Raw genomic sequence first — 18,901 nt, 5'->3', positions numbered from 1 at the left:
CTGTCACCTGAGAGATAGAAACCTTAACAGCACAAACCCACGACACCTTTAATAGGACAATGCTGTTACATACAGCATGGTAAAGACTCATGGCTTCAAGACAATATTACACCAATCCCTACCTCTCAACATTTTCATAACAAAAAGGATGGTTCATCAAATATCTGATGATCAATCAGTGTTTCTACATGGCTTTCATACATTTTGTGGATTGGCTTTCCAATGCACATGCAAATCATATCAGTATTTGTGGCAGTTTTTGATCAAATGTCTTCTTAAAATGAACAACTTAACATTTGTACACGTCGTGTGGTAGTGTGTGCTTAGTCACAAACAAGGAACAGTGTTAGATATCAGGGACATTAAAGTGCTTTGCATGGGTCCAATTTGTCTTTGTAATATTTCTCAGAATCATCTTTATCTTTATTGGCCAAGTTTCAAGAATACAAGGAACTTGACTCCGGTTTAAACTGCACTCTCTCAGTACAAACGTGGATAGAATTACAAGAGTAGAAAAAATAGAGTTTAAGTAGTAGAAAAAGAATAATGATTATTACAATATTAAATAAAGAACTCTGCACAGAGTAAATACAAAATATATACACAATTTAAGCTAGGAAACAAGATAAGCTTTTTATGTCTCCCACAACAGGGTTATTCTTGAATTAATTTTAAATCATTTATCAAGTGCCAGGCTTTAAGTCTCAGTTTCTGTTAATGCATGAATTCTTGGACAATGTTGGAATCAAATCAATACTACTAGTGAATGATTCAGTCTTTTCCAGTTTTTGAAGACCCATATCAAGTCTTAATATAAGTACAAACACCCAAAAGATAGTATAATTGAAAAAAAGTCATTTTTTAAAGTTAATTTATTGTTTCATTTTACTTCTTGCGCCTGTTGTGATGATCTTAAATGATCTCACACTTCGAAATTAGATGATAAGTCGTACTTTTTCATTTCTATTTTAAGTTTTTTTTTTTCATTAAACAGTGGCCCTTCAAGTGGAACTCACAACAAAAAAGAAAAAAAAAAGAGTAAATGCAAAAACCAAAAAAAAAGAAAAAAAAAGAAAAAGAGTTTGTGTCTTCTTCATCATCTTTTTTGTATTATTATTATTTTTTTTTTGTTTGTTTCCTTTGTTGATCCGTTGTCTTTGGGCCACCATTGTATTTTCAATCTTGTTTCATCCACACGCTTGATAAATTCTGTTGAGCACGTGCAATATAATTAAAGGAGATATAATCAAAACAGATAAAGAAAAACCCTATCCATTCATGAGAGGTCAGAAAGCTTTCACCACACGCCACTAGGTTACGTTAGTCTGTCTCTCCTGTTTGGACATGTCACTCAGCTTCTAAAAATCTGTGCAACCTGTAAAAGCACCAAACCCTCTGTGCATCGCTCATCTTGGACCAGCTGTGCCCTCTCCTGACAGACAAAGGTAAATGAGAACAATGAAAACTTAATCAGATCAGAGATCAGCGCCTGCCGCCGCCACAACTGCTCACTGAAGGCGGTTAAAAAACGGAGCAGCAGCCTTTCAGACACTGTTCACCGCGGGATGTGAGTGCTGAGAGACCCTCTCTAAACACGGATGATGACTGCTGTGACTCTAAGAGGACCGAAACAGAGACACGGAGGCTGCTGAGCCACAAGATAAGCTTTTTTTAATGCGGCGTGAGAGTTTTGGAAGTGAAACTTTTTTGTGTTTTTGACACACATTTTAAAGGAAGTCGAAAGCTCATGTAAATGTAAGTAAAGCTTTAGAGCTTACGTTGAGTACGGCCGCTAACGTTTCTTTGTGGTTTCTACGTTTCCAACGTTTGTGTACTTTGCGTAAGTTTTATTAAGAACCGTTTTTTAAAGTTGCTAATGTCTAAAAAATGGCGCTTAACAGGTGCTGGGACTATGGTTTAATAGTATCAGCAGCTTTGGGCGTGTCGGTGCACAGGTGAGTTATTAACTTTGGACAGGAGTGTTTATTGACGGTTAGCTTGTTGTTCGCTAGTACGTTTGTGTCGACTGTGATGGCAATTTGGGCTTAAAGCTTCATTTGTTGCATTCAGTAGTGCAAATTACCCAGAATAACCCAAATAAACCACACACACCTCGTCATTTTGCTCTTAAATTTTCCTACGTTGCAGTAACTGACGTAAAACACCCTTAAAAGTTTCAATACATGTTTTTTAATTGGGGTAATTTGACGTATTAATGCGTAAAATAAGTTTGTTTGTGTGAGTGTATGTGTGTAGTAATGGGTGTAGTAAAGCTGGCTTTAGCTTCAGGGCAAAATATGTGAAACATCTTATCAGGGCTGCATTCTCTGACATGCCACAGCCCATCAGGACAACACTGCAGCACACCTCTGTTAAGGAAAGAGACACCTGGTACACACACACTAACACACCCACACTGCAGGTTTTTGTCACACAGTTTGTCTCAGAAAAATCAGAGAAAAAAAACTTGTTTCATAACCGGAAGCATATTCTAAGACAAGCAACCATCTAGGTCAATCATTAGTTTGATGGTAGACTAAATGAGGCAACAGTGATGAGCAAACCACAGTGTTTCCTGTTGCTGCTGAAATGTCTTGCAACTAAGTTTTTGCAAGGACATGTCTCTCCTCCTCACCAGCCTCGAGCGCTCTGTGAATCTCTCATTGTTTTTTGTGTCGTGCCGCAGGATGGCTGAAGTTGCCATCCTTGCACCCTACTGAATGTCTTTCATGGCCCTGCATTAACATCACTAAGGAACTGACAGATTTACTAGCGCGCTGACTTTAGCTCACTCTGCCCTTTGGAGCCATTTCTCTGCTCTGTCTGATTTTGTTTTAAATGCATCTGTCACATCTCTTTGCGCTTTTTCTTCTTCCGTTTTTGCTTTTTGCAGCACTAACTTTAAACATTTCTTCCCTTTCAGATCTCATGTTCAGTGAATTGACTTTGATATCCATACAACCTCGTCTCTTTCAGGCCTCCTCGGCTTTGTTTCTCTAGTCTGTGCCATCCATCTCAGGATGGACAGCCTGCTGAGTGGGGCCAGTAAAGGGGCCATCAACCTTCAGTCGGCAGAGACCTCATCACGTCATAGATGCTGCTTGCTGTCTTTAGCCCTGTATGACTGACCGTTTGGGAAACAATAAAGCTTAAATTCCTGTTAGCTTGAACAAAAGAGCCATGCATCCGCTGCTTTCCCTCTGCGCCCTTTGGCTGCTGCCCCTGGCCTTGATGCTGGATGAAGACTCACCACTGGACTGTGTCCCCCGCAGATCTGTGCCATATCATAGTGAGTGTTGTATAACCTTGGCCTACATTTCGTCATCACAGTTACTTACATGTTGACTCATGGGATTTAAGCTTGGGTTGGTAAATTGGGAAAAGGGGATGAAGCAATTGTGTTTGCTGAGCAGTACTGTCTCATTCTGTCCGTAGGGGACAATGCACACCTGTTTCGAGAGGAGGGGGTCTTCAACTACTCAACCATGCTGTTGAGAGAAGATCTAGACCTGCTGGTACTGGGTGCCAGGGAGGCAGTGTTTGCTCTGGATCTCAAAGATATCTCCAAGAAACAAGCCGTGGTAAGAAAAAGCACAACGGTTAAAATGCAATTCAGGCAACTATAACAGTGCCTTCAAACTTTTACTTGCCTTATCAGAGCTTTGTTAGCCTGCAGCTAAATATTTTTAAGAGGAAACTTGTGTGTCATGCCAAGGTATGTACCTCTAAATTACAGTTTACATAGTTTTACATACAGCATGTACTACAAGTTTGGTGTTGGGCTTTAAGAGCTGCCTAAGAGACAAGACCTTGTACTCATCGCTGTCAGTCACTTTCAACTGTCAGACATGATCCCATTTTCTTTTTCTTTCTTTCTTTCTTTCTTTCTTTCTTTCTTTCTTTCTTTCTTTCTTTCTTTCTTTCTTTAAACTATTTATCAATTTTTATTTAATTTTTTTATTCAAATCTATCAATGAAAAGCAGATATTAAAGAGTGGAATTATTTAAAACACAAAAACACATGAAATAAAACATTACTGGAACAAAAGTAATCCACCCACCCCAACAGAAACACAGGGTATCACTTCTCTGTAATATGTTAAAACAAAAAATAATAATGGCACTAAAAAAATAAGTAGTTTAAAATAAAGAAAATTCTATGTTTTATCAAGTCAAGTTTGAAGTTTACATAAATACATCAGTTCTGGATCCCAGATGCTGTAAAATTTGTTCTTAGACCCTCTCAGTGAACTTTTATTTCTATTTTTTTATTGTATAAATAGTGTTATAAAATCATTAAGTCTTTATGTCTTTTCTCAATGTGCAGTTATCTTGATCTGTAATATCGAATATAGCTGCAGATACACTGGGTCGAAGTTCAATATCAAGAGCCCTTGATAAATTACTGAAGATCAACCCCAGTAGGATGAAAGAGCAGGATGTAACCTAAACGTGAGTTAAATTAGCAGGAGTATTACAACATCTGTCACAGCTAGCATCTTCACCTGGATATAGTTTTGAAAGTTTTGAGAAATTACCCCGATGTACAGCTTTGAATTGTATGGTAATAAACTTTGCGCAGTGAGTAATTTCATTTGTTATTTGGAGTGCACAGTTCCAGCTGTCCTCTTCCATGATCTCCCAGAGTTCATTTTTCTAATCTGCCTTAATCTTTGCAAGAGGTGTGTTTTTAAGAGAAGATGTACAGTTATCTTAGAAATCAGCACAAGAGGCGTCCTCTGAGCCCAGAGCTAAAGATCTACTTGGAATAAAATGGAAATAACAGAATTGGCTGGGTTAAGGGCGGTTAGATTTTTGTGCAAACAAACCATATATGTATATGTCTTTGAATTTATAAATACCCAACCTTTGCTACAAAGAAAATACCAAGTCCAAACTAGCTGGGCGACAGAAGCGACTGCTACATACAGGGCTTTGGCTGACAATATGATTCCATTTTCTGTTGTTTACACCTCTCCACTGTTGTGTTTTATGTACGTCTAGCTGTTTACATTAGTTCAACCTGGCACAGAAATGAAACATGATTTTTCTTTCACACGCTTCAGTTGCATTCTTGTCTTAATTATGAGTTTTTCATTTATCAACACTGCAGTGACAGTCTCCACTCATGCAAAAAGCCCACCCTGGCTGAAAGTATTGAAATAAATAGTGCTATTTTATTTGGAATAATGGGAATGTTGCGTCTTACAACACATTATAGCATTATAAAAAAACGTATTAAGTAAAAAATGCACATGTATTTACAGTTCATAAACCTTTAGTGTAGATTTGCTATACAAATACTAAATCTAATCAGCTTTACTTATAGTACCGCTTTACTCATTTTACATCACGCTGCAACTGTGGGCTTCTCAAAAAGGCATTAAAAAGCCACACGAAAGTTACAATGATGAATTTCAACATTGTAGTTTGGCTCTACTAAAGAAAACTCAAGGTCTGTGTTACTTCATAGTGTTTTCTACTCTTCAAGGTTAAATGGGAAGTGACACAAAAACAAGAAGAAGATTGTAAAAACAAAGGAAAGGATCCTGAGGTGAGTGCAGTTTTGTGTTTGTTGATTAAACTTACACATAAAAAGCAGGTGTGTTTATTGCATTTTAAAATGTCTTTACAGACAGAATGCAAGAACTACATCAGGATCCTGCACAAATCAGAGGATAACAGGATGTATGTGTGTGGAACTAATGCTTTCGACCCCGAGTGTGATTACATGGTGAGACTTCCAGAGCCACAGTGCTCACTATCCTCTGTGTTCATCATTTGTGTTATAAAATGTGGTTTTGTGTAGTCAAAGTGCAGATAAAATAACTGAAGGTTTTGGAGATAAACACAGTGACTTGGAGTGCTTTTTGTGTGTTCCTGCAGTCCTATACAGATGGGAAACTGGTTCTTGAGAAGAATGGAGAGGATGGCAAAGGAAAATGTCCATTTGATCCTTTCCAGAGATACGCCTCCATCATGTTTGGTGAGCAGCAGTTTTAGGACGGCAACAGAAAAACAGAAAAAAAAGATAAAAATGTTAAAATCGGTGAAGTCATTTATTTTGTGTCCCTGTGCCTCATCAGAAAACAGCCTGTACTCAGCTACTTCCATGAACTTCCTGGGATCTGAACCCGTCCTGATGCGCAGTTCTCCTACCTCCATACGCACAGAGTTCAAGAGCTCCTGGCTTAATGGTACGATGTGATAACAGTTTGTGGTTTTGTAGGATACATTATTCATGCAATCGCTTGTAATAGGTTTGGAAAAATTTGTGTGTTCATCCCTTTATTTCAGAGCCCAATTTTGTGTCCATGACTGAGATGCCAGAGAGTGACTTTAGTGAGGATGGAGACGATGACAAGGTGTACGTGTTCTTCAGTGAGACTGCTGTGGAGTGCGACTGCTACAACAAACTGGTGGTTTCCCGCGTGGCCCGTGTCTGTAAGGTGAAAGGGTTTAACCTTATTGCCCTAAATAGTTTTAGCTCCGTTTCCTACAAAGAGACGGATGTATAAATACAACTTCCCCAGCTGTTCTCATTCCACCCTTTCCGCTGCCTGATTGTGCATCCTATTCAGCAGCGTGTTTTTTGTCTTGTAAATATGTCATCGTATTTGTCTCTTTGTGCTCACAGGGAGATCTTGGGGGTCAAAGGACATTGCAAAAGAAATGGACATCCTTCCTGAAAGCCAGGCTGGACTGTCCTGTGCTTGAGTCTCAGCTGCCATACATTATCCAAGACACGTACCGCTGGTGTGACCCCCAGAAACGCTGGAGGGACTGTTTGTTCTACGCCGTCTTCACACCACAGTCGTACGTTTAAACTAACAATATTAACAAACGTCTTTTTAGGTTTCCTTTTTCTTTAACTGTATTTGGCAGTTTGCCCTCATTTGTGTGTGTGTGTGTGTGTGTGTTTGTGTTTCAGAGACACATCAGACCTTTCAGCTGTGTGTGCGTACAGCGTGTCCGACATTAGCAGAGTGTTTGCAGAGGGGAAGTACAAGACCCCGGTCCCCGTAGAAACCTCTTTTGTTAAGTGGGTGATGTATAGCGGAGATGTCCCCATCCCTCGTCCCGGAGCTGTGAGTCTGCCCACTATTCAGTGTGTGTGTGAGTGTGTGTTTGTGTGTGTTAGAAAACAAAGGCTGAGCTTAAAAAGCAACTCTTTTTATGGCCAGTGGCGGAGCAGGCAGCTGATGTCTTTTGTAGTGTAACTCTGTTGTTCTCTCCTCTTTCCTTCCCGTCTCCTCCTCTGCCAGTGTATAGACAATGCCGCCCGTAGAGAGGGTATAACTCAGACTCTGGACCTCCCAGACCGGACCCTTCAATTTATCAAAGACAAACCCCTCATGGACCAGGCTATCCAGCCAATCAGAGAGAAGCCTCTGCTGGTGCGAAGGGGAGCTACATTCACACGCATCATAGTCAACCAAGTGCAGGCGGCAGACGGAAACAAATACCATGTGATGTTTGTTGGCACAGGTGTGTGAGTACAGCGTTGAATGAAAGCAGAACACTGTCATTTCCTGTGTGTGATCAGCTTTTCTGCTGTTGATAACATTTAGCAGTGGGTAAATTTAACTTGTGTCTGTTTAATGTGACAGAGGAAGGCACTCTGCTGAAAGCTGTGAACTATGATGAAGAGATGTTCATCATAGAGGAGGTACAGCTCTTTCAGCCACCAGAGCCAATCAAGATCCTGAAATTCTCAAATGTCACGGTAAATTCAAATTCATTAATAGCTCATCACGCTAATGCTTCAAGTGTATGTTCATTCGTGAAACACACGTTGGTGTCATTGTTCTGTGTCTGTGTGATGGATCCATTGTGTACAGGGTCAGATCTATGCAGGCTCAGACTATGGAGTAGCACAGGTACCACTGGCCACCTGTGAGAGATCTCCATCCTGTATGGACTGTGTGTTAACCAGAGACCCGTACTGTGGCTGGGACAAAGCTGAGAAGAGATGTGTTTTCATTTCTGACTCGCAGGGGTAGGCAGATTTCATGACTTGCTGAGCACAAAGTGTTTGTTTTTGTCACCCAAACTATATTTGATTCATTTTTATCCTCTGGTTTAGGGAGCTGGTCCAAAGTGTTAAAGATGGTGATGCATCTCTTTGCCCAGAAGCTGGTGAGTAAGGCAGTGAATGAGCATCTTATTCTCAGAGCAAAGAAACAGTCTCTCTAAAGAGCTCTGTTTTACCATCAGATCCTGTGAAGCCTGTGAATCAGACTATCTGGCCAGGGGGGAACCTGAAGCTTCGCTGCACTGCACCCTCCAACCTGGCAATAACCACATGGGAGCGGGATGGCAGCCCTCTGACCCCCGAAGCTCGACTCCAGTTCCTACGAGACGGACTGCTAATCCTGAACGCCTCAGACTCAGATGCTGGTCGGTACCGCTGCGTCTCTACTGAGAGCTCCAAAACTGAACCGTTTTCCACTGCTGTGGCTGAGTATGAGGTCAGGGTTGGCCCAGCAGACAAAGGCGGTGGGACTGTGATTATGCCCAGGGCTCAGGTGAGTGGTGCCTCTGTGGCTGGACTGCAGGCTGTCGTTGCACTTCTCGTGGTTTCTCTTCTTGCCCTTTTGGCCTGGAACTTTTACAAAGGCCATCTCCCGCTGCCCTGGCACTGTGGGAAGAGGAACAGACTACAAACCCAGGTGACCCACGAGCATGGGGGTCTAAACCAAAATGCACCAAGGCCTGGACTGGTGGAGGAGAAACCTCTCGTTGTGGGAACGGACAATGGCCGCAGTAACAACAATCACACTGGGGAGGCAGTATTTAGTGCAGCAGAGGAGCGCAATGATCCAAATGTTAATCTTCCTACTTTAAAATATATTGATGATGAATCGGAAATCTGAAAATGGTGTGGTAGTAACTGAGGTAAAGTTCTTATTGGGAGACAAAGCTTGAAAAACAAACGGTAGAGCCCTAAACTATTTGTTTGCAGGCTGGATAAGGGGTTCAGCTGAAATCTTAATTTATGGGACTCAAACAAGTTAGATTCTGAAAACATTCCACATTTTTAAACCTTTGTTTTTGAAATACTAAGTGTTAAGTTGAACACACAAACCTATGAATTTTTTGTTGGAATGAGACACACTTCAACTTGTATTGTACTTGTTTTCTCTTTTTTTTTAAAGATCTCATAGTTTTGTAAATCCCTTTTTTAATTGAAATATTTTGTAAATAGTGTTTTATTTTCTTTAAGAATGTTCAGCAAATGAAAGTGAGTCATTTAATTTTTAATGCTGTGCTGAGCAGATGAAGTGTGTTTGTATTAAAGTGTTTCTACTTGGTGGCTGTGTTGTTTTGAAGTATTCACACAGAAGAAACAGGGTTTACTTCTCAGCAGCATGACTGAACTTGCCAAGAATGTGAAAGAGGCCTGCAGTCATAAATCAGGAAGTGATTGGCAAGTGGTTAAAAGCAGGGAAATGGTGAAAGCAAAGAGCAGGATGCAACACATCAGAATTTTAACTGGTCCTGTTCATGACTGAAAAGTTTTGTTGAAGTGCACAACGTCTGTGTTCGAGCCTCAAGCAGATGTGACTGATTGCCAACCAGCGTAAGCAGCACAATGGGGGCCTTTCCAAAGTTTATATGCTATTTTGCTCCCTGTGTATTGTGTGTCAGATACAGCATCTGCCTCTGGTTTACATTCAGGGAAGATTAATTTGTTTTAATCCTAATTCACCTAAAAAAATTGGTTTTTAATGAGGGAATTTACTACAGCTAATAATCAAGAATAGACAGCTTTTTGAGTTAAAAAAAAATCTTTAATTTGTATTTTCAAACTTCATTACAGTTCACTTTTCAAGATAACAGTACAAAAGGATTTGAAGCTTTAAGAAACTGCCTTTTGTTGCCAGGTTAACTAACAAAATAAAGCACATTGACTGTACAGCCTGTATAACACACTGCTTCTGGTTCCAACCCAGTAACGGGCCCACCGACCTGTTGGGTCTGCGACTTCTACCGCCTGTAGCGGTATCTCTTGAAGTGGAACCACAGCTGGAAGATCCCATTGGCAAACTGACAGCGGAAACCGTGTCTGTGGGAATACTCCCACTCTCTGTTTACAATTTTAAAAGCAATGTCCTCATAAGGAGGACCTGCATGGAACCTCAAGATACCAAAGTCCTTGTTGTCGGGACTGGGCTCGAGGAAGTACTGTGGGGTGGATCGCTTGTCAATCAGGTCTGGGTAGAAGATGTTGAACTTGTAACCCTGGACAATCTTGGGCGGTGGGTTATCAAAGTCGTAATGCGTCTGGTTGTATTTGTTCCACTCAAAACCAGTGTGGACCCTGTTGAAAAAGCGTGGTTTCCTGGGACGGTATTTGTCAGCCCACAGGTACATTTTACCTGTGACTGGGAACTCCACGCTGAACTGGGCCTCGTCGTTGCCCATGCCCTCTCTGGCACGACGTACGAAAGCGTCTTCAGCACTCTCATTGGCATCACCTGGAGCAGGAGTCAAAGGAAACAGATTTAGGGACACATTTGATACATCACAGTCTCAAGGATGACTGGTGTTGCTGTTTTCTGGATACTTTCATGTCAGAGCACCAACTAATTCCACATTCTCTGTAACCCTGACATTTAAACTCTCAGTACATGGGCTCATACCTGTGACTTGCAGCTGTCTGCGTGCTAACTGCAGCCTGTGTGCGTCCTCTTCTGGTGTGATCGTGTGTGTGTCCAGAGGCAGCTCAGACTGCATGAGCAGGGTTGGACTGTAACGACCCGAGTCGTACTCCGCCTGACTTTGCTGGATCAGGTCCTCCTCTGTCAGCACGGCCTCCACCACCTCCCCCTTCTCCTCGTCCTTCTTGTCATCCTTTTCCCCCTCCCCCTCCTCCTCCTCCTCCTCATCTTGGTTTCCTGCTGCGGATGGAGATGGACCAGCCTCCTCTTCATCATCCTCTTCAGTTCCTCTGCTCCTGTGTTTGGTGGAGGGGGATGAAGGCTGGCTGGTGTTTTCTGCCGCCCTTGTTTGTTCTTCTCTGTCTCTGGAGATACAAAACAAGGGCTTAATATTTTCCACAGGTGAGGTGAAGATACATCACAAGTATTCAGCATGTGCTCCTGAGTGATAACACTCATTCTAAAAGTAAAACAGAAGTGCTCCTCCACAAATATGAAGTGAAACTTGAACCTCAGGTGGTTGAGGTCACAGATCTCAGTGTGTGTGTGCTGTGTTTGAAGCTCTGAGGTAACTTACTCTTCCTCATCACTCCTCTGCTCCTCTTTGATGATGGGGAACAAAGGTTCACTCTCCACTCCTTGTTCCTGTTTCAGCTTAAACAGCTTCTGGCGCAGCACATCCTGGTGTCTCTCTCTCAACCTGCAACACCAAAAGTAATTCTTACTGACACTCACTTTCTGGAAAGAGGGCTAAGGAATGGTTAAAATAATTGAAAGGACAAAAACAAAGAGGGTTCATGTATGCGTACCTCGCTCTGGCCATGTAGACTCTGACCTGCTGTAGCAGACTCTCCCAGTAGCCGATATCCAGATTAGATCCTCCGGCTCGGATCTTGGACTCGATGTTGAGATGCAGGGCCTGCAGCTGACTGTACGTCTTTCCTTTGAACACTGTTTGCACATCTGTGCTGACAGCTGTGTTGATGCCCTCCCGGCGATCACCTGATGATTCAAAGGTTACATTAAAAAAATGAATCAAACAAAAGCATGAAGTGTGTGGTATGATGTTCTGAAACTTCTGCTCCTATTTTTAGCCTAATTTTTTTTCTTTTTTAACTCGCGTGACCTCAAAAAGTTTTTCTTCCAGTGTCCCTTGTCCTCAAAGACAGGTTGTTAGCTGTCAAATAAATTGTGATGTTACTTCAGAAAGACTTATATACTAGATGATTGTACGTTTCCTATATGGCTGTCAGAGCATGTAAGCGCAGGGAGCAGGGAGCAGGGAGCGGCAGGCTGAACTTTGAAAGGAGCGCAAAGCAGGATATTATTTATATTTATATTTATAAGGCAGAGCTAACCTGATACGCCGGACGGACAGTTACATATATCCACCAAGGAAATACTTCACTTGTCCATCTGGGTAGCAGCTCTTTGGATTTGTTTTCAGAGGTGGGACCTTCAAAAAAATCAGCAGCTGGTGATTGGACGGCCGTTCTGATTGACACACTCACCACAGACCAATCCACATCAAGCCACGGTATGACGTAGCTTAATGTGTGCCGCTGCTGAGCAACAATAGACAAACAACTACAGGAAAATGAGAAACAGCTGTAATAATGGCGTTAGACGACAGCTGCTGTTTTTGTAAAGTTAACTTAAGAATCAAAGGAACGCTGGCAAGAACGAAAGTCTGCTGACGTCACGTCTGCTTGTCACTTCCGCTGCTCCCACAGGTACGGTAGGTACTGCAGCTCCCGCAGGTACCACAGTTTGTCTCTGATTGGGCCTTTGAGAATTTAACCGAGTGAATTTGTGGTCAATGGAGCCTGGCAAGATGGATCTGCAGGATTTCAGAAACTGAATCAGGCAGGTCCGTGTGCCAACCAATTTTCGCTCTTTTCCGCTCACAACAAGAGTCTGATGCATGCCCAAATCTGGGCCGAAATCTAGTTAATTACAGTATCCAAGTACAATAATTTATTAACTCCCACCTATTTGGGGTCTAAAGCTTCAATTCAAGATAAGTAAAATATATTTTGGAGAAACTGAGATGCAATCTCAGTTGAGTGCTGAGCAGTAATGGGCGGAGCAGCATGGTGGGACTTAAAGCAGGGAGCGACAGAGGTGGGCACCTCAGGTAGCGAGAAGCGGAGATCCTCACCATTCCACTCCGCTTGCATGCTCAGATGGCTGTACAGTTTGAGAATCTGTTTCCTTGTCAAGACTGAAGTTATGGTGTTTTTTTTAAAGAAGAAAGGATTTGTACCTGGTCCTTTCCCAGAGGCCTCCAGTTTTCTCAGCTTGCTGATTTCGTCTTCGGTGATGGTCGTCATGTCTCTCCAGAAGTCCACATTCTTCCCTTGCTCCAGTTCCATGTACACCTACCAGCAACACATCCCTCATTCAGTACACCAAGAACAAGGTTTGGTCTAATGGATAAAAATATGCAGCAGCAAACACATGACCTCTGTTTTGTTTAGTTGAAACTAGGGGTGCACCGATTACAATTGTCTGACCGATACCAATTTTTATTTTTTATTCTTTTTAACTGACAGCACCTTCAATGTTCCAATCTTATTTTATTGAAAATCATTGAACAATATCTGTGAAACAATAAAATCTTTATGTTTTAACTTAAACACCTAATAAAGTGTCCTGAGTTTTAGGTCTCAGAGCAAAAAGCAACAGTGGCTGGCTGTCAGACCTTCCTGGGGGGTATATAAGATCAGTTTTATATGTAAGGATGAGCTGATCACCAATCCCCCAAAATTAAGGAAAATGGAATGTCTAGTTGAAACCAAACGCTTCATAATAAATTTAAAACTGGAACTTACCTGAAGAGAAGTGTAATGTATGTCATTTGAGATTTCAAGTTTTAATTATTAAGTTAAATCAAATGCAAATGTAAAGTGTTGCTTTTAATAGGATTTGCTGCTCCTCAGTGGCAGCTAAAGGAATGACCACAGCAGAAAGATCTAACATCTTAGAACTGTTAACGGTATAAAAATTGCTCCATCTACATATAAAGACCTATGCCATCAAAACAACTTTATTTGTTAGTTTTTGTAATCACACATTAACTGTGTTTAAATTCCTCTAAATTCCCCCCAAAAAGTTTGAATGTAAATTATCCAAACTGTGGGACTTACTGAAATCAACAGTTTTTAGAGGGTGCTACAATTAATAAAGTGACCACACCAGGATGACCAGTATGTTGATAACAGCATCAAGGTTTTTCTTTCTGATATTTGTTGTTCCAACGTAATTTGATCAGATAAGAGCTTGAAGTGATGACATTTGGATTTTTTAATTCTTATACATTTGAAAGTGGATAGTTGATCTAATTAAGCTTCCTTGTAAAATGATAGAAAAAACTTTGATAGATTCTGTGATCATAGATGATAAAAACTAGATCTTCCCAGATTGTTTTTGATTTGGTTAATCATTCTAAATAATTCCATCCTGGGATATTCTGAACAGGTAGCCACCATCAAGATGCACTTGATACAACATTTCTACCTACCAGCTATAGAGTTTACTCTGTGCATTTAAAGCTGCTCTCAGCTGGAGAGGCAATGTGCTGCATACCTTAATGTCCTCCAGCAGATCATCCATGTCAGTGACTGTGAGCCCATTGAGGAAGGTGTACGGCTCATGCATCTCCACAGCAAGATCGTCATCTTCAGCACTGATGTACTTTGCCAAAAGGTCAATAGGTTTAGCACGACCATCCCGGATTCTGATCTTAGACCTGCACACAGAACACACACATTGTCAAGAGTTATGAGAGCTTTAAGAAGCTGTTGCAGTGGCCTAGATATTCTCATTGGCTAACAGACTTTAAAGAAATGTAGTAACTGTTGATGCACGCTTACCGTAATTTGGCCTGTTGCAGATGGAAGTTGTCCTCCTGCTCAGCCCAGGTTTTGAAATGCTCTGCCTCCTTCTCCCTCTGCAGCATTTCCAGCTCTGTTTCTCTCATGGCCTTTTCTCGCTCCCTTTCCAGACGCAGCTGTTTCACCTGAACACACAAAGATAGATTTTGTAATGTACTTTACTAATCCATGAAAGGAATTTCAGGTGTCTGGCAGATGAAATTACAAAAATCCCATACAACAAGAAATGTAGATGTCTGTCAGCTCATCTCATTGGCTAGAGAGTTATGAAGCCTAACAAACGCAGTAACTAACGATTTTCTGTTTCTCTCAGTCCTGCAGTGCATAGAGATGAGCAGTCCACAAAGATGCTGGGAAGTGGATGATCAGTATAATTTAGAAAGGCCTCTACTTTCTTGTGTATTCAGCTCTCCACCACAGCCCCCAGTGAGTCCGACCTGGTTCCAATCACTGTACCAGCTCTTTTCGCCCATTTGTCCAGTCGCCTGGCATCCTTGTTTGGTTTTACTGCTTCCCCAGCAGATTGCAGCACAAAGTATCACACTTGCCACCACAGACTGACAAAATATCGGCAGCATCTTTCTGCAGATGTCAAATGATCTGAGCTTCTTTAAAAAAAAAAAAAAAAGGCGACTCTGCCCCTTCCTGTAGAGCGCATCTGTGTTAAGGGACCAGTCCACCTTGTTGTTCAGACGTACACCTAGATATCTGTATGATGGCACCAATCTGTCCACCCCATGAATGTTAACTGGCTGATGGCAGAGCCTGGATCTTCAGAAATCCACTACCACTTCCTATGGCAGGACTCAGAGTTGTATCAGAAGTCTGCTGCAAACAGTGTGAACAGGGAGCCAGAACAGTCCCTTGTGGAGCCCCTATAATGCTCATTACTGTCCCCGAGACACGGTCCCCTAACCTGACAAACTGTGGCCCTTCTGTGAAGTAAGTGTAAGAGGGGGTATAGCTGGAGTGGTGAAGATGGGCTTGTGTAGAGAAGGAGCAATAGTAGAAGAGGAAGTGGGTGCTGTTTCAAACCTTATGAACAACTGGTTGAGTTCATTGGCTCAGTCCACATCCCCCACTATTGGCTGTCTTTAATTTTTTTTCTGTAGCCTGCGCTGGTACTGTTTCCTCTCCACACTTCACAGGCATTGCTGTGTTGTAATTTACTCTTTATCTTCTTTTTGTATTCCACCTTTACCTACCTTGATCTCCTCTTCAACTCATGTGTGCGCCTGTTTGAGGCGTTCTTTGTCACCATCTCTAAAGGCTTCCTCTTCCTGGCCAAGGATTGCCTCGGGTCTGTTATACTGGAAACAGTGTCCAGTCTTTATCAGTATGACGGTGTCTCTACAGAAGTTGATGTTCTCAGTAAAACATTCAACCTGTCTGTTGATGTCCATGCTGTTCTCATCTGTTTCCAGCAGTGAATCTGTGCATTAAATCAGTTCCTTAAAGTCTCACTAGCCTCAGGTGTTCCCTGTCACTGTCAGGGGAGTTGCCTCAGTACACAGGGTCTGTAACGGGTCTGCAGTAAATCCAGGTTGTGGTCCGACTTGCCCAGTGATGGCTGTGTAGGCATCCTTGATGTTGACATACAGCAGATCAAGTACTTTACTCTCTCTGGTTGGACAATTAAACTGTGTAAATCCAGTTAGATGGGAAGTCTTCTGATATTACCAGTGCTTCAAGATGCTGAGTCTGTATCCTGACAACAGTTTCATGGATGACATCACATGGAGCTTCAGCTGTCACTTTGGCTGGAATGTACACAAAGATTGCTAATTTATCACCTCTTGGAAGGTAGTAGGTACAACTACCATGGATTCCACCATCTCTGATTTACAAATAAAGCCAGTCCCCTACCTTTTATCTTTAGCATCACTATCTGAAGGTATCAGAGTAAAGCCAAGAAGATCCACACAGGCTTCAGCCAAGCACATGAAGCTGCTATCACAGTCTCCTCTGGATTCTTCACAAACATCTCCAGCTCATCACTTTTGTTGGGCAGAGTTGACATTTCCTTGCAATGATTTATGGAAGAAAGGGCTTATATCTCCATCTCCTTCCTTTAACTCTGCATCCCTGGAAACGCATCTTTATCTTCAGCGGGATAGGTTGAAATCCTCCAGATTTGCTCCACTGTAGTGCAAGGAGCTCCTCTATTGAATTAACTCCTCTCCCAACAGACATATCCATTAGTTACTGACACAAACAGTTAGTAGTTAGCACAAATTGAGAGCTGCCAGACCCTGCTGCTACCAGTGGAAGCGCATCATTCTAAATCAGTTCAATTTATTTTTTTCACAAAAGGGAATTATAACTTAAAAAAATATAAAAAATAAAGCCTGCGGCCCATACCTTCTGCAGTTCTCTGCGGTTCTCCTCCTGAATACATTTGTTCCTTTCTTTAAGTTCTTTTTCACCAAGATGGCCGATACCCTTCTTATCCAAAGCCTGAACAAACACACGCACAAAAAGAAACCACGATTGGTTAAAATTTTCAAAAATCAAAGAAAAAAAACACAACTTTAAAATAATTAGAAATTTCAGATTTTAACTTACCTTCTGCCATTTAAATGTTCCTAACAGGTTGTTGTCACCAAATGGATTGTCTGCGTTGGTGTATCCCATGTACTCCTCACTCCATCCCATCTTTTCTCTCCTTTTCTTTTCTTTGGCTTCCTTCTTTGCCAGCCTCCTAGCCCTCTTCTCCTCTGGTGTCTCCAGAGCTTTCATCATATCCTTCTGTTTCTTCTTCCCTTCCTTCTCTTTAGTTGCACGGTCCTCACAATCAGATCCTGAGGTATCATTTGAATCTGGCGAACTGGAGAGCCCCCTCCGCCTGTCTTTGACAGTCCTCTCTCTACTCCTCACACTCCTCCCTTGATCCCTGTCTTTACTCCTCTTCCTTCGCTCTCGACTTTTTTCTCTTGCTCCTTTTCTGTCCCTGTCCCTGCTGTTGCTTCTCCACCTTCCTTTGTCTCCTCCTTTCTGTCTGTCTCTGACTGGACTCTCTCGTCTCCTCCTTTCTCTGTCGCTGCTCCTGTCACTGGAATCCGATCCTCCCTTCCTTCTTTCTCGGGAGGTCCCTCTCCGGTTCTCCATGTCATGCCTCTTTCTCCTCACTTTGTGATCATCTGAACCAGAGCTGAGACAGAGAAATGACAAATCTTAGCAACTCTTTGCATCTTGAAACCAACCACGAATTTCTGAGCGGTGAATACTGGTGGATTAATATTCAATGACTTTGATTAAAATGCATGGTGATACCACCAAGTCATGATTATGGTTTTAAGGTGGTTTACTGTACAGCTGGACAACAGTATTAACCCTAACCCTAACCGTATAGCAGGATCATGGTCGAGATCCCGATTGTTTTCATGTTGTGTGGGCTAAATCTTAACGTGACCAAAAATAAAATATAATATGAATATAATATGGAATATGGCCGGTATTACTATCTCAACATGACGAACTTGGCTGGGCAGCTGGTAGCACGTAAAACCCAAACCAGCCAGCTAGCAGTGGGCCACTTATGTTAGTTACCTTGATGATCGATCTCTGGACTGGCTCCTGGTCCGGTGTGGTCCTCGCCTTCTATCGCTCTCTGAGCCGCTGCGGGAACCTGACCGATCCCTGCGTCCAGGCCGACGTCGACCAGGGGAGCCATCACTGGAGTCCCTGCTCGCAGACCGTTCCCGTCTACGGGCGGTTCTCTTAGCATCTGCAGACCGGCTGCGGGCTCTCCTGTTCTCCGGGGATCTGGAACTGCTCCTTTTGGATTTGGTCCGCCGATCACGGCTCCGATTTCTAGAGTGGGAACGGGACCGTCGTCGCGATTTCGAACCCATCACGAACTTTCTGCTTTTCGGGGTCCTTAGCTCCTGGCGTCGCGTAAATAAGAGGTAACGGATGATTCGGTTTGCTGTACTCATAAACCGCAAAGTATCTCTGTCTTTGTCAAATTTTAAAATTAGAAATAATAAAAATAATTGTTATATTTACCTTTAAATGACTAAGATCAACATATCAATGCAATTTTGTTGCCTTTTTTCAGAATTAGTCTTTCAGGCAGAAGGTGGCCATCTCTTAAGGCCTTTCTTCACACTGGCGCATTATTTGTCGTCACATGTGTAGATTAAACAAATAAAGTACATAAAAATATCCATTCTCTATTTGCATTATTTGTTGTTCATAAAACGTTCTAAATCAAACCAACAACATAACGGTGGAAAGACGTGTTTTAATAAATAGTGAGTGAAAATAGGTCAGAGCTGATTCTCAGAAACACAAACAACGTTCGTATGTTCGTGACGTCACGAAACCCACAGAGCTAAT

At 42.1% G+C, this 18,901-nt stretch overlaps 2 protein-coding genes across 2 annotated transcripts; one reads left to right on the top strand and one right to left on the bottom strand.

Moving 5' to 3' along the window:
• The first annotated feature begins 1,316 nt into the window (after window positions 1-1,316).
• Window positions 1,317-9,446, top strand: sema4e (semaphorin 4e). Its single transcript, XM_074688551.1, has 15 exons — window positions 1,317-1,755; window positions 2,977-3,289; window positions 3,436-3,581; window positions 5,492-5,554; window positions 5,636-5,734; window positions 5,887-5,986; window positions 6,087-6,197; window positions 6,298-6,449; window positions 6,638-6,816; window positions 6,932-7,088; window positions 7,266-7,488; window positions 7,611-7,726; window positions 7,842-7,999; window positions 8,087-8,139; window positions 8,218-9,446. The coding sequence occupies exons 2-15, from the start codon at window positions 3,181-3,183 to the stop codon at window positions 8,874-8,876; spliced, it is 2,325 nt and encodes a 774-aa protein (XP_074544652.1). The 5' UTR covers window positions 1,317-1,755; window positions 2,977-3,180; the 3' UTR covers window positions 8,877-9,446.
• Window positions 9,447-9,840: 394 nt separating this feature from the next.
• On the bottom strand, window positions 9,841-18,447 carry cactin. The gene is made up of 10 exons (XM_074688550.1): window positions 18,110-18,447; window positions 17,126-17,711; window positions 16,922-17,017; window positions 14,540-14,685; window positions 14,253-14,415; window positions 12,931-13,045; window positions 11,474-11,666; window positions 11,242-11,364; window positions 10,647-11,029; window positions 9,841-10,481 (listed from the first exon to the last, which is right to left on the bottom strand). Exons 1-10 carry the CDS (start codon window positions 18,412-18,414, stop codon window positions 9,991-9,993), a joined length of 2,601 nt encoding a protein of 866 aa, XP_074544651.1. The 5' UTR covers window positions 18,415-18,447; the 3' UTR covers window positions 9,841-9,990.
• Between the last annotated feature and the right edge of the window lie 454 nt (window positions 18,448-18,901).

This window comes from Halichoeres trimaculatus, unplaced genomic scaffold, assembly GCF_033239565.1.
Source record: "Halichoeres trimaculatus isolate MK-OKI-2021-1 unplaced genomic scaffold, fHalTri1.1 fHalTri1_scaffold_15, whole genome shotgun sequence".
Classification (NCBI taxonomy): domain Eukaryota; kingdom Metazoa; phylum Chordata; class Actinopteri; order Labriformes; family Labridae; genus Halichoeres; species Halichoeres trimaculatus.
This window is presented reverse-complemented; position numbering and strand designations above follow the sequence as displayed.

What these genes read in the sequence shown, in the direction of transcription:
- sema4e (XM_074688551.1), top strand. Translation starts at nt 3,181, where the DNA reads ATGCATCCGCTGCTTTCCCTCTGCGCCCTTTGGCTGCTGCCCCTGGCC. An exon ending in GCGTGGCCCGTGTCTGTAAG is followed by an intron (nt 6,450 to 6,637) that starts GTGAAAGGGTTT and finishes TTGTGCTCACAG; the next exon opens with GGAGATCTTGGGGGTCAAAG. An exon ending in GCCGTCTTCACACCACAGTC is followed by an intron (nt 6,817 to 6,931) that starts GTACGTTTAAAC and finishes TTTGTGTTTCAG; the next exon opens with AGACACATCAGACCTTTCAG.
- cactin (XM_074688550.1), bottom strand. Translation starts at nt 18,414, where the DNA reads ATGGGTTCGAAATCGCGACGACGGTCCCGTTCCCACTCTAGAAATCGG. An exon ending in GTCTACATGGCCAGAGCGAG is followed by an intron (nt 11,365 to 11,473) that starts GTACGCATACAT and finishes TTGGTGTTGCAG; the next exon opens with GTTGAGAGAGAGACACCAGG. An exon ending in CAGACAGCTGCAAGTCACAG is followed by an intron (nt 10,482 to 10,646) that starts GTATGAGCCCAT and finishes CTCCTGCTCCAG; the next exon opens with GTGATGCCAATGAGAGTGCT.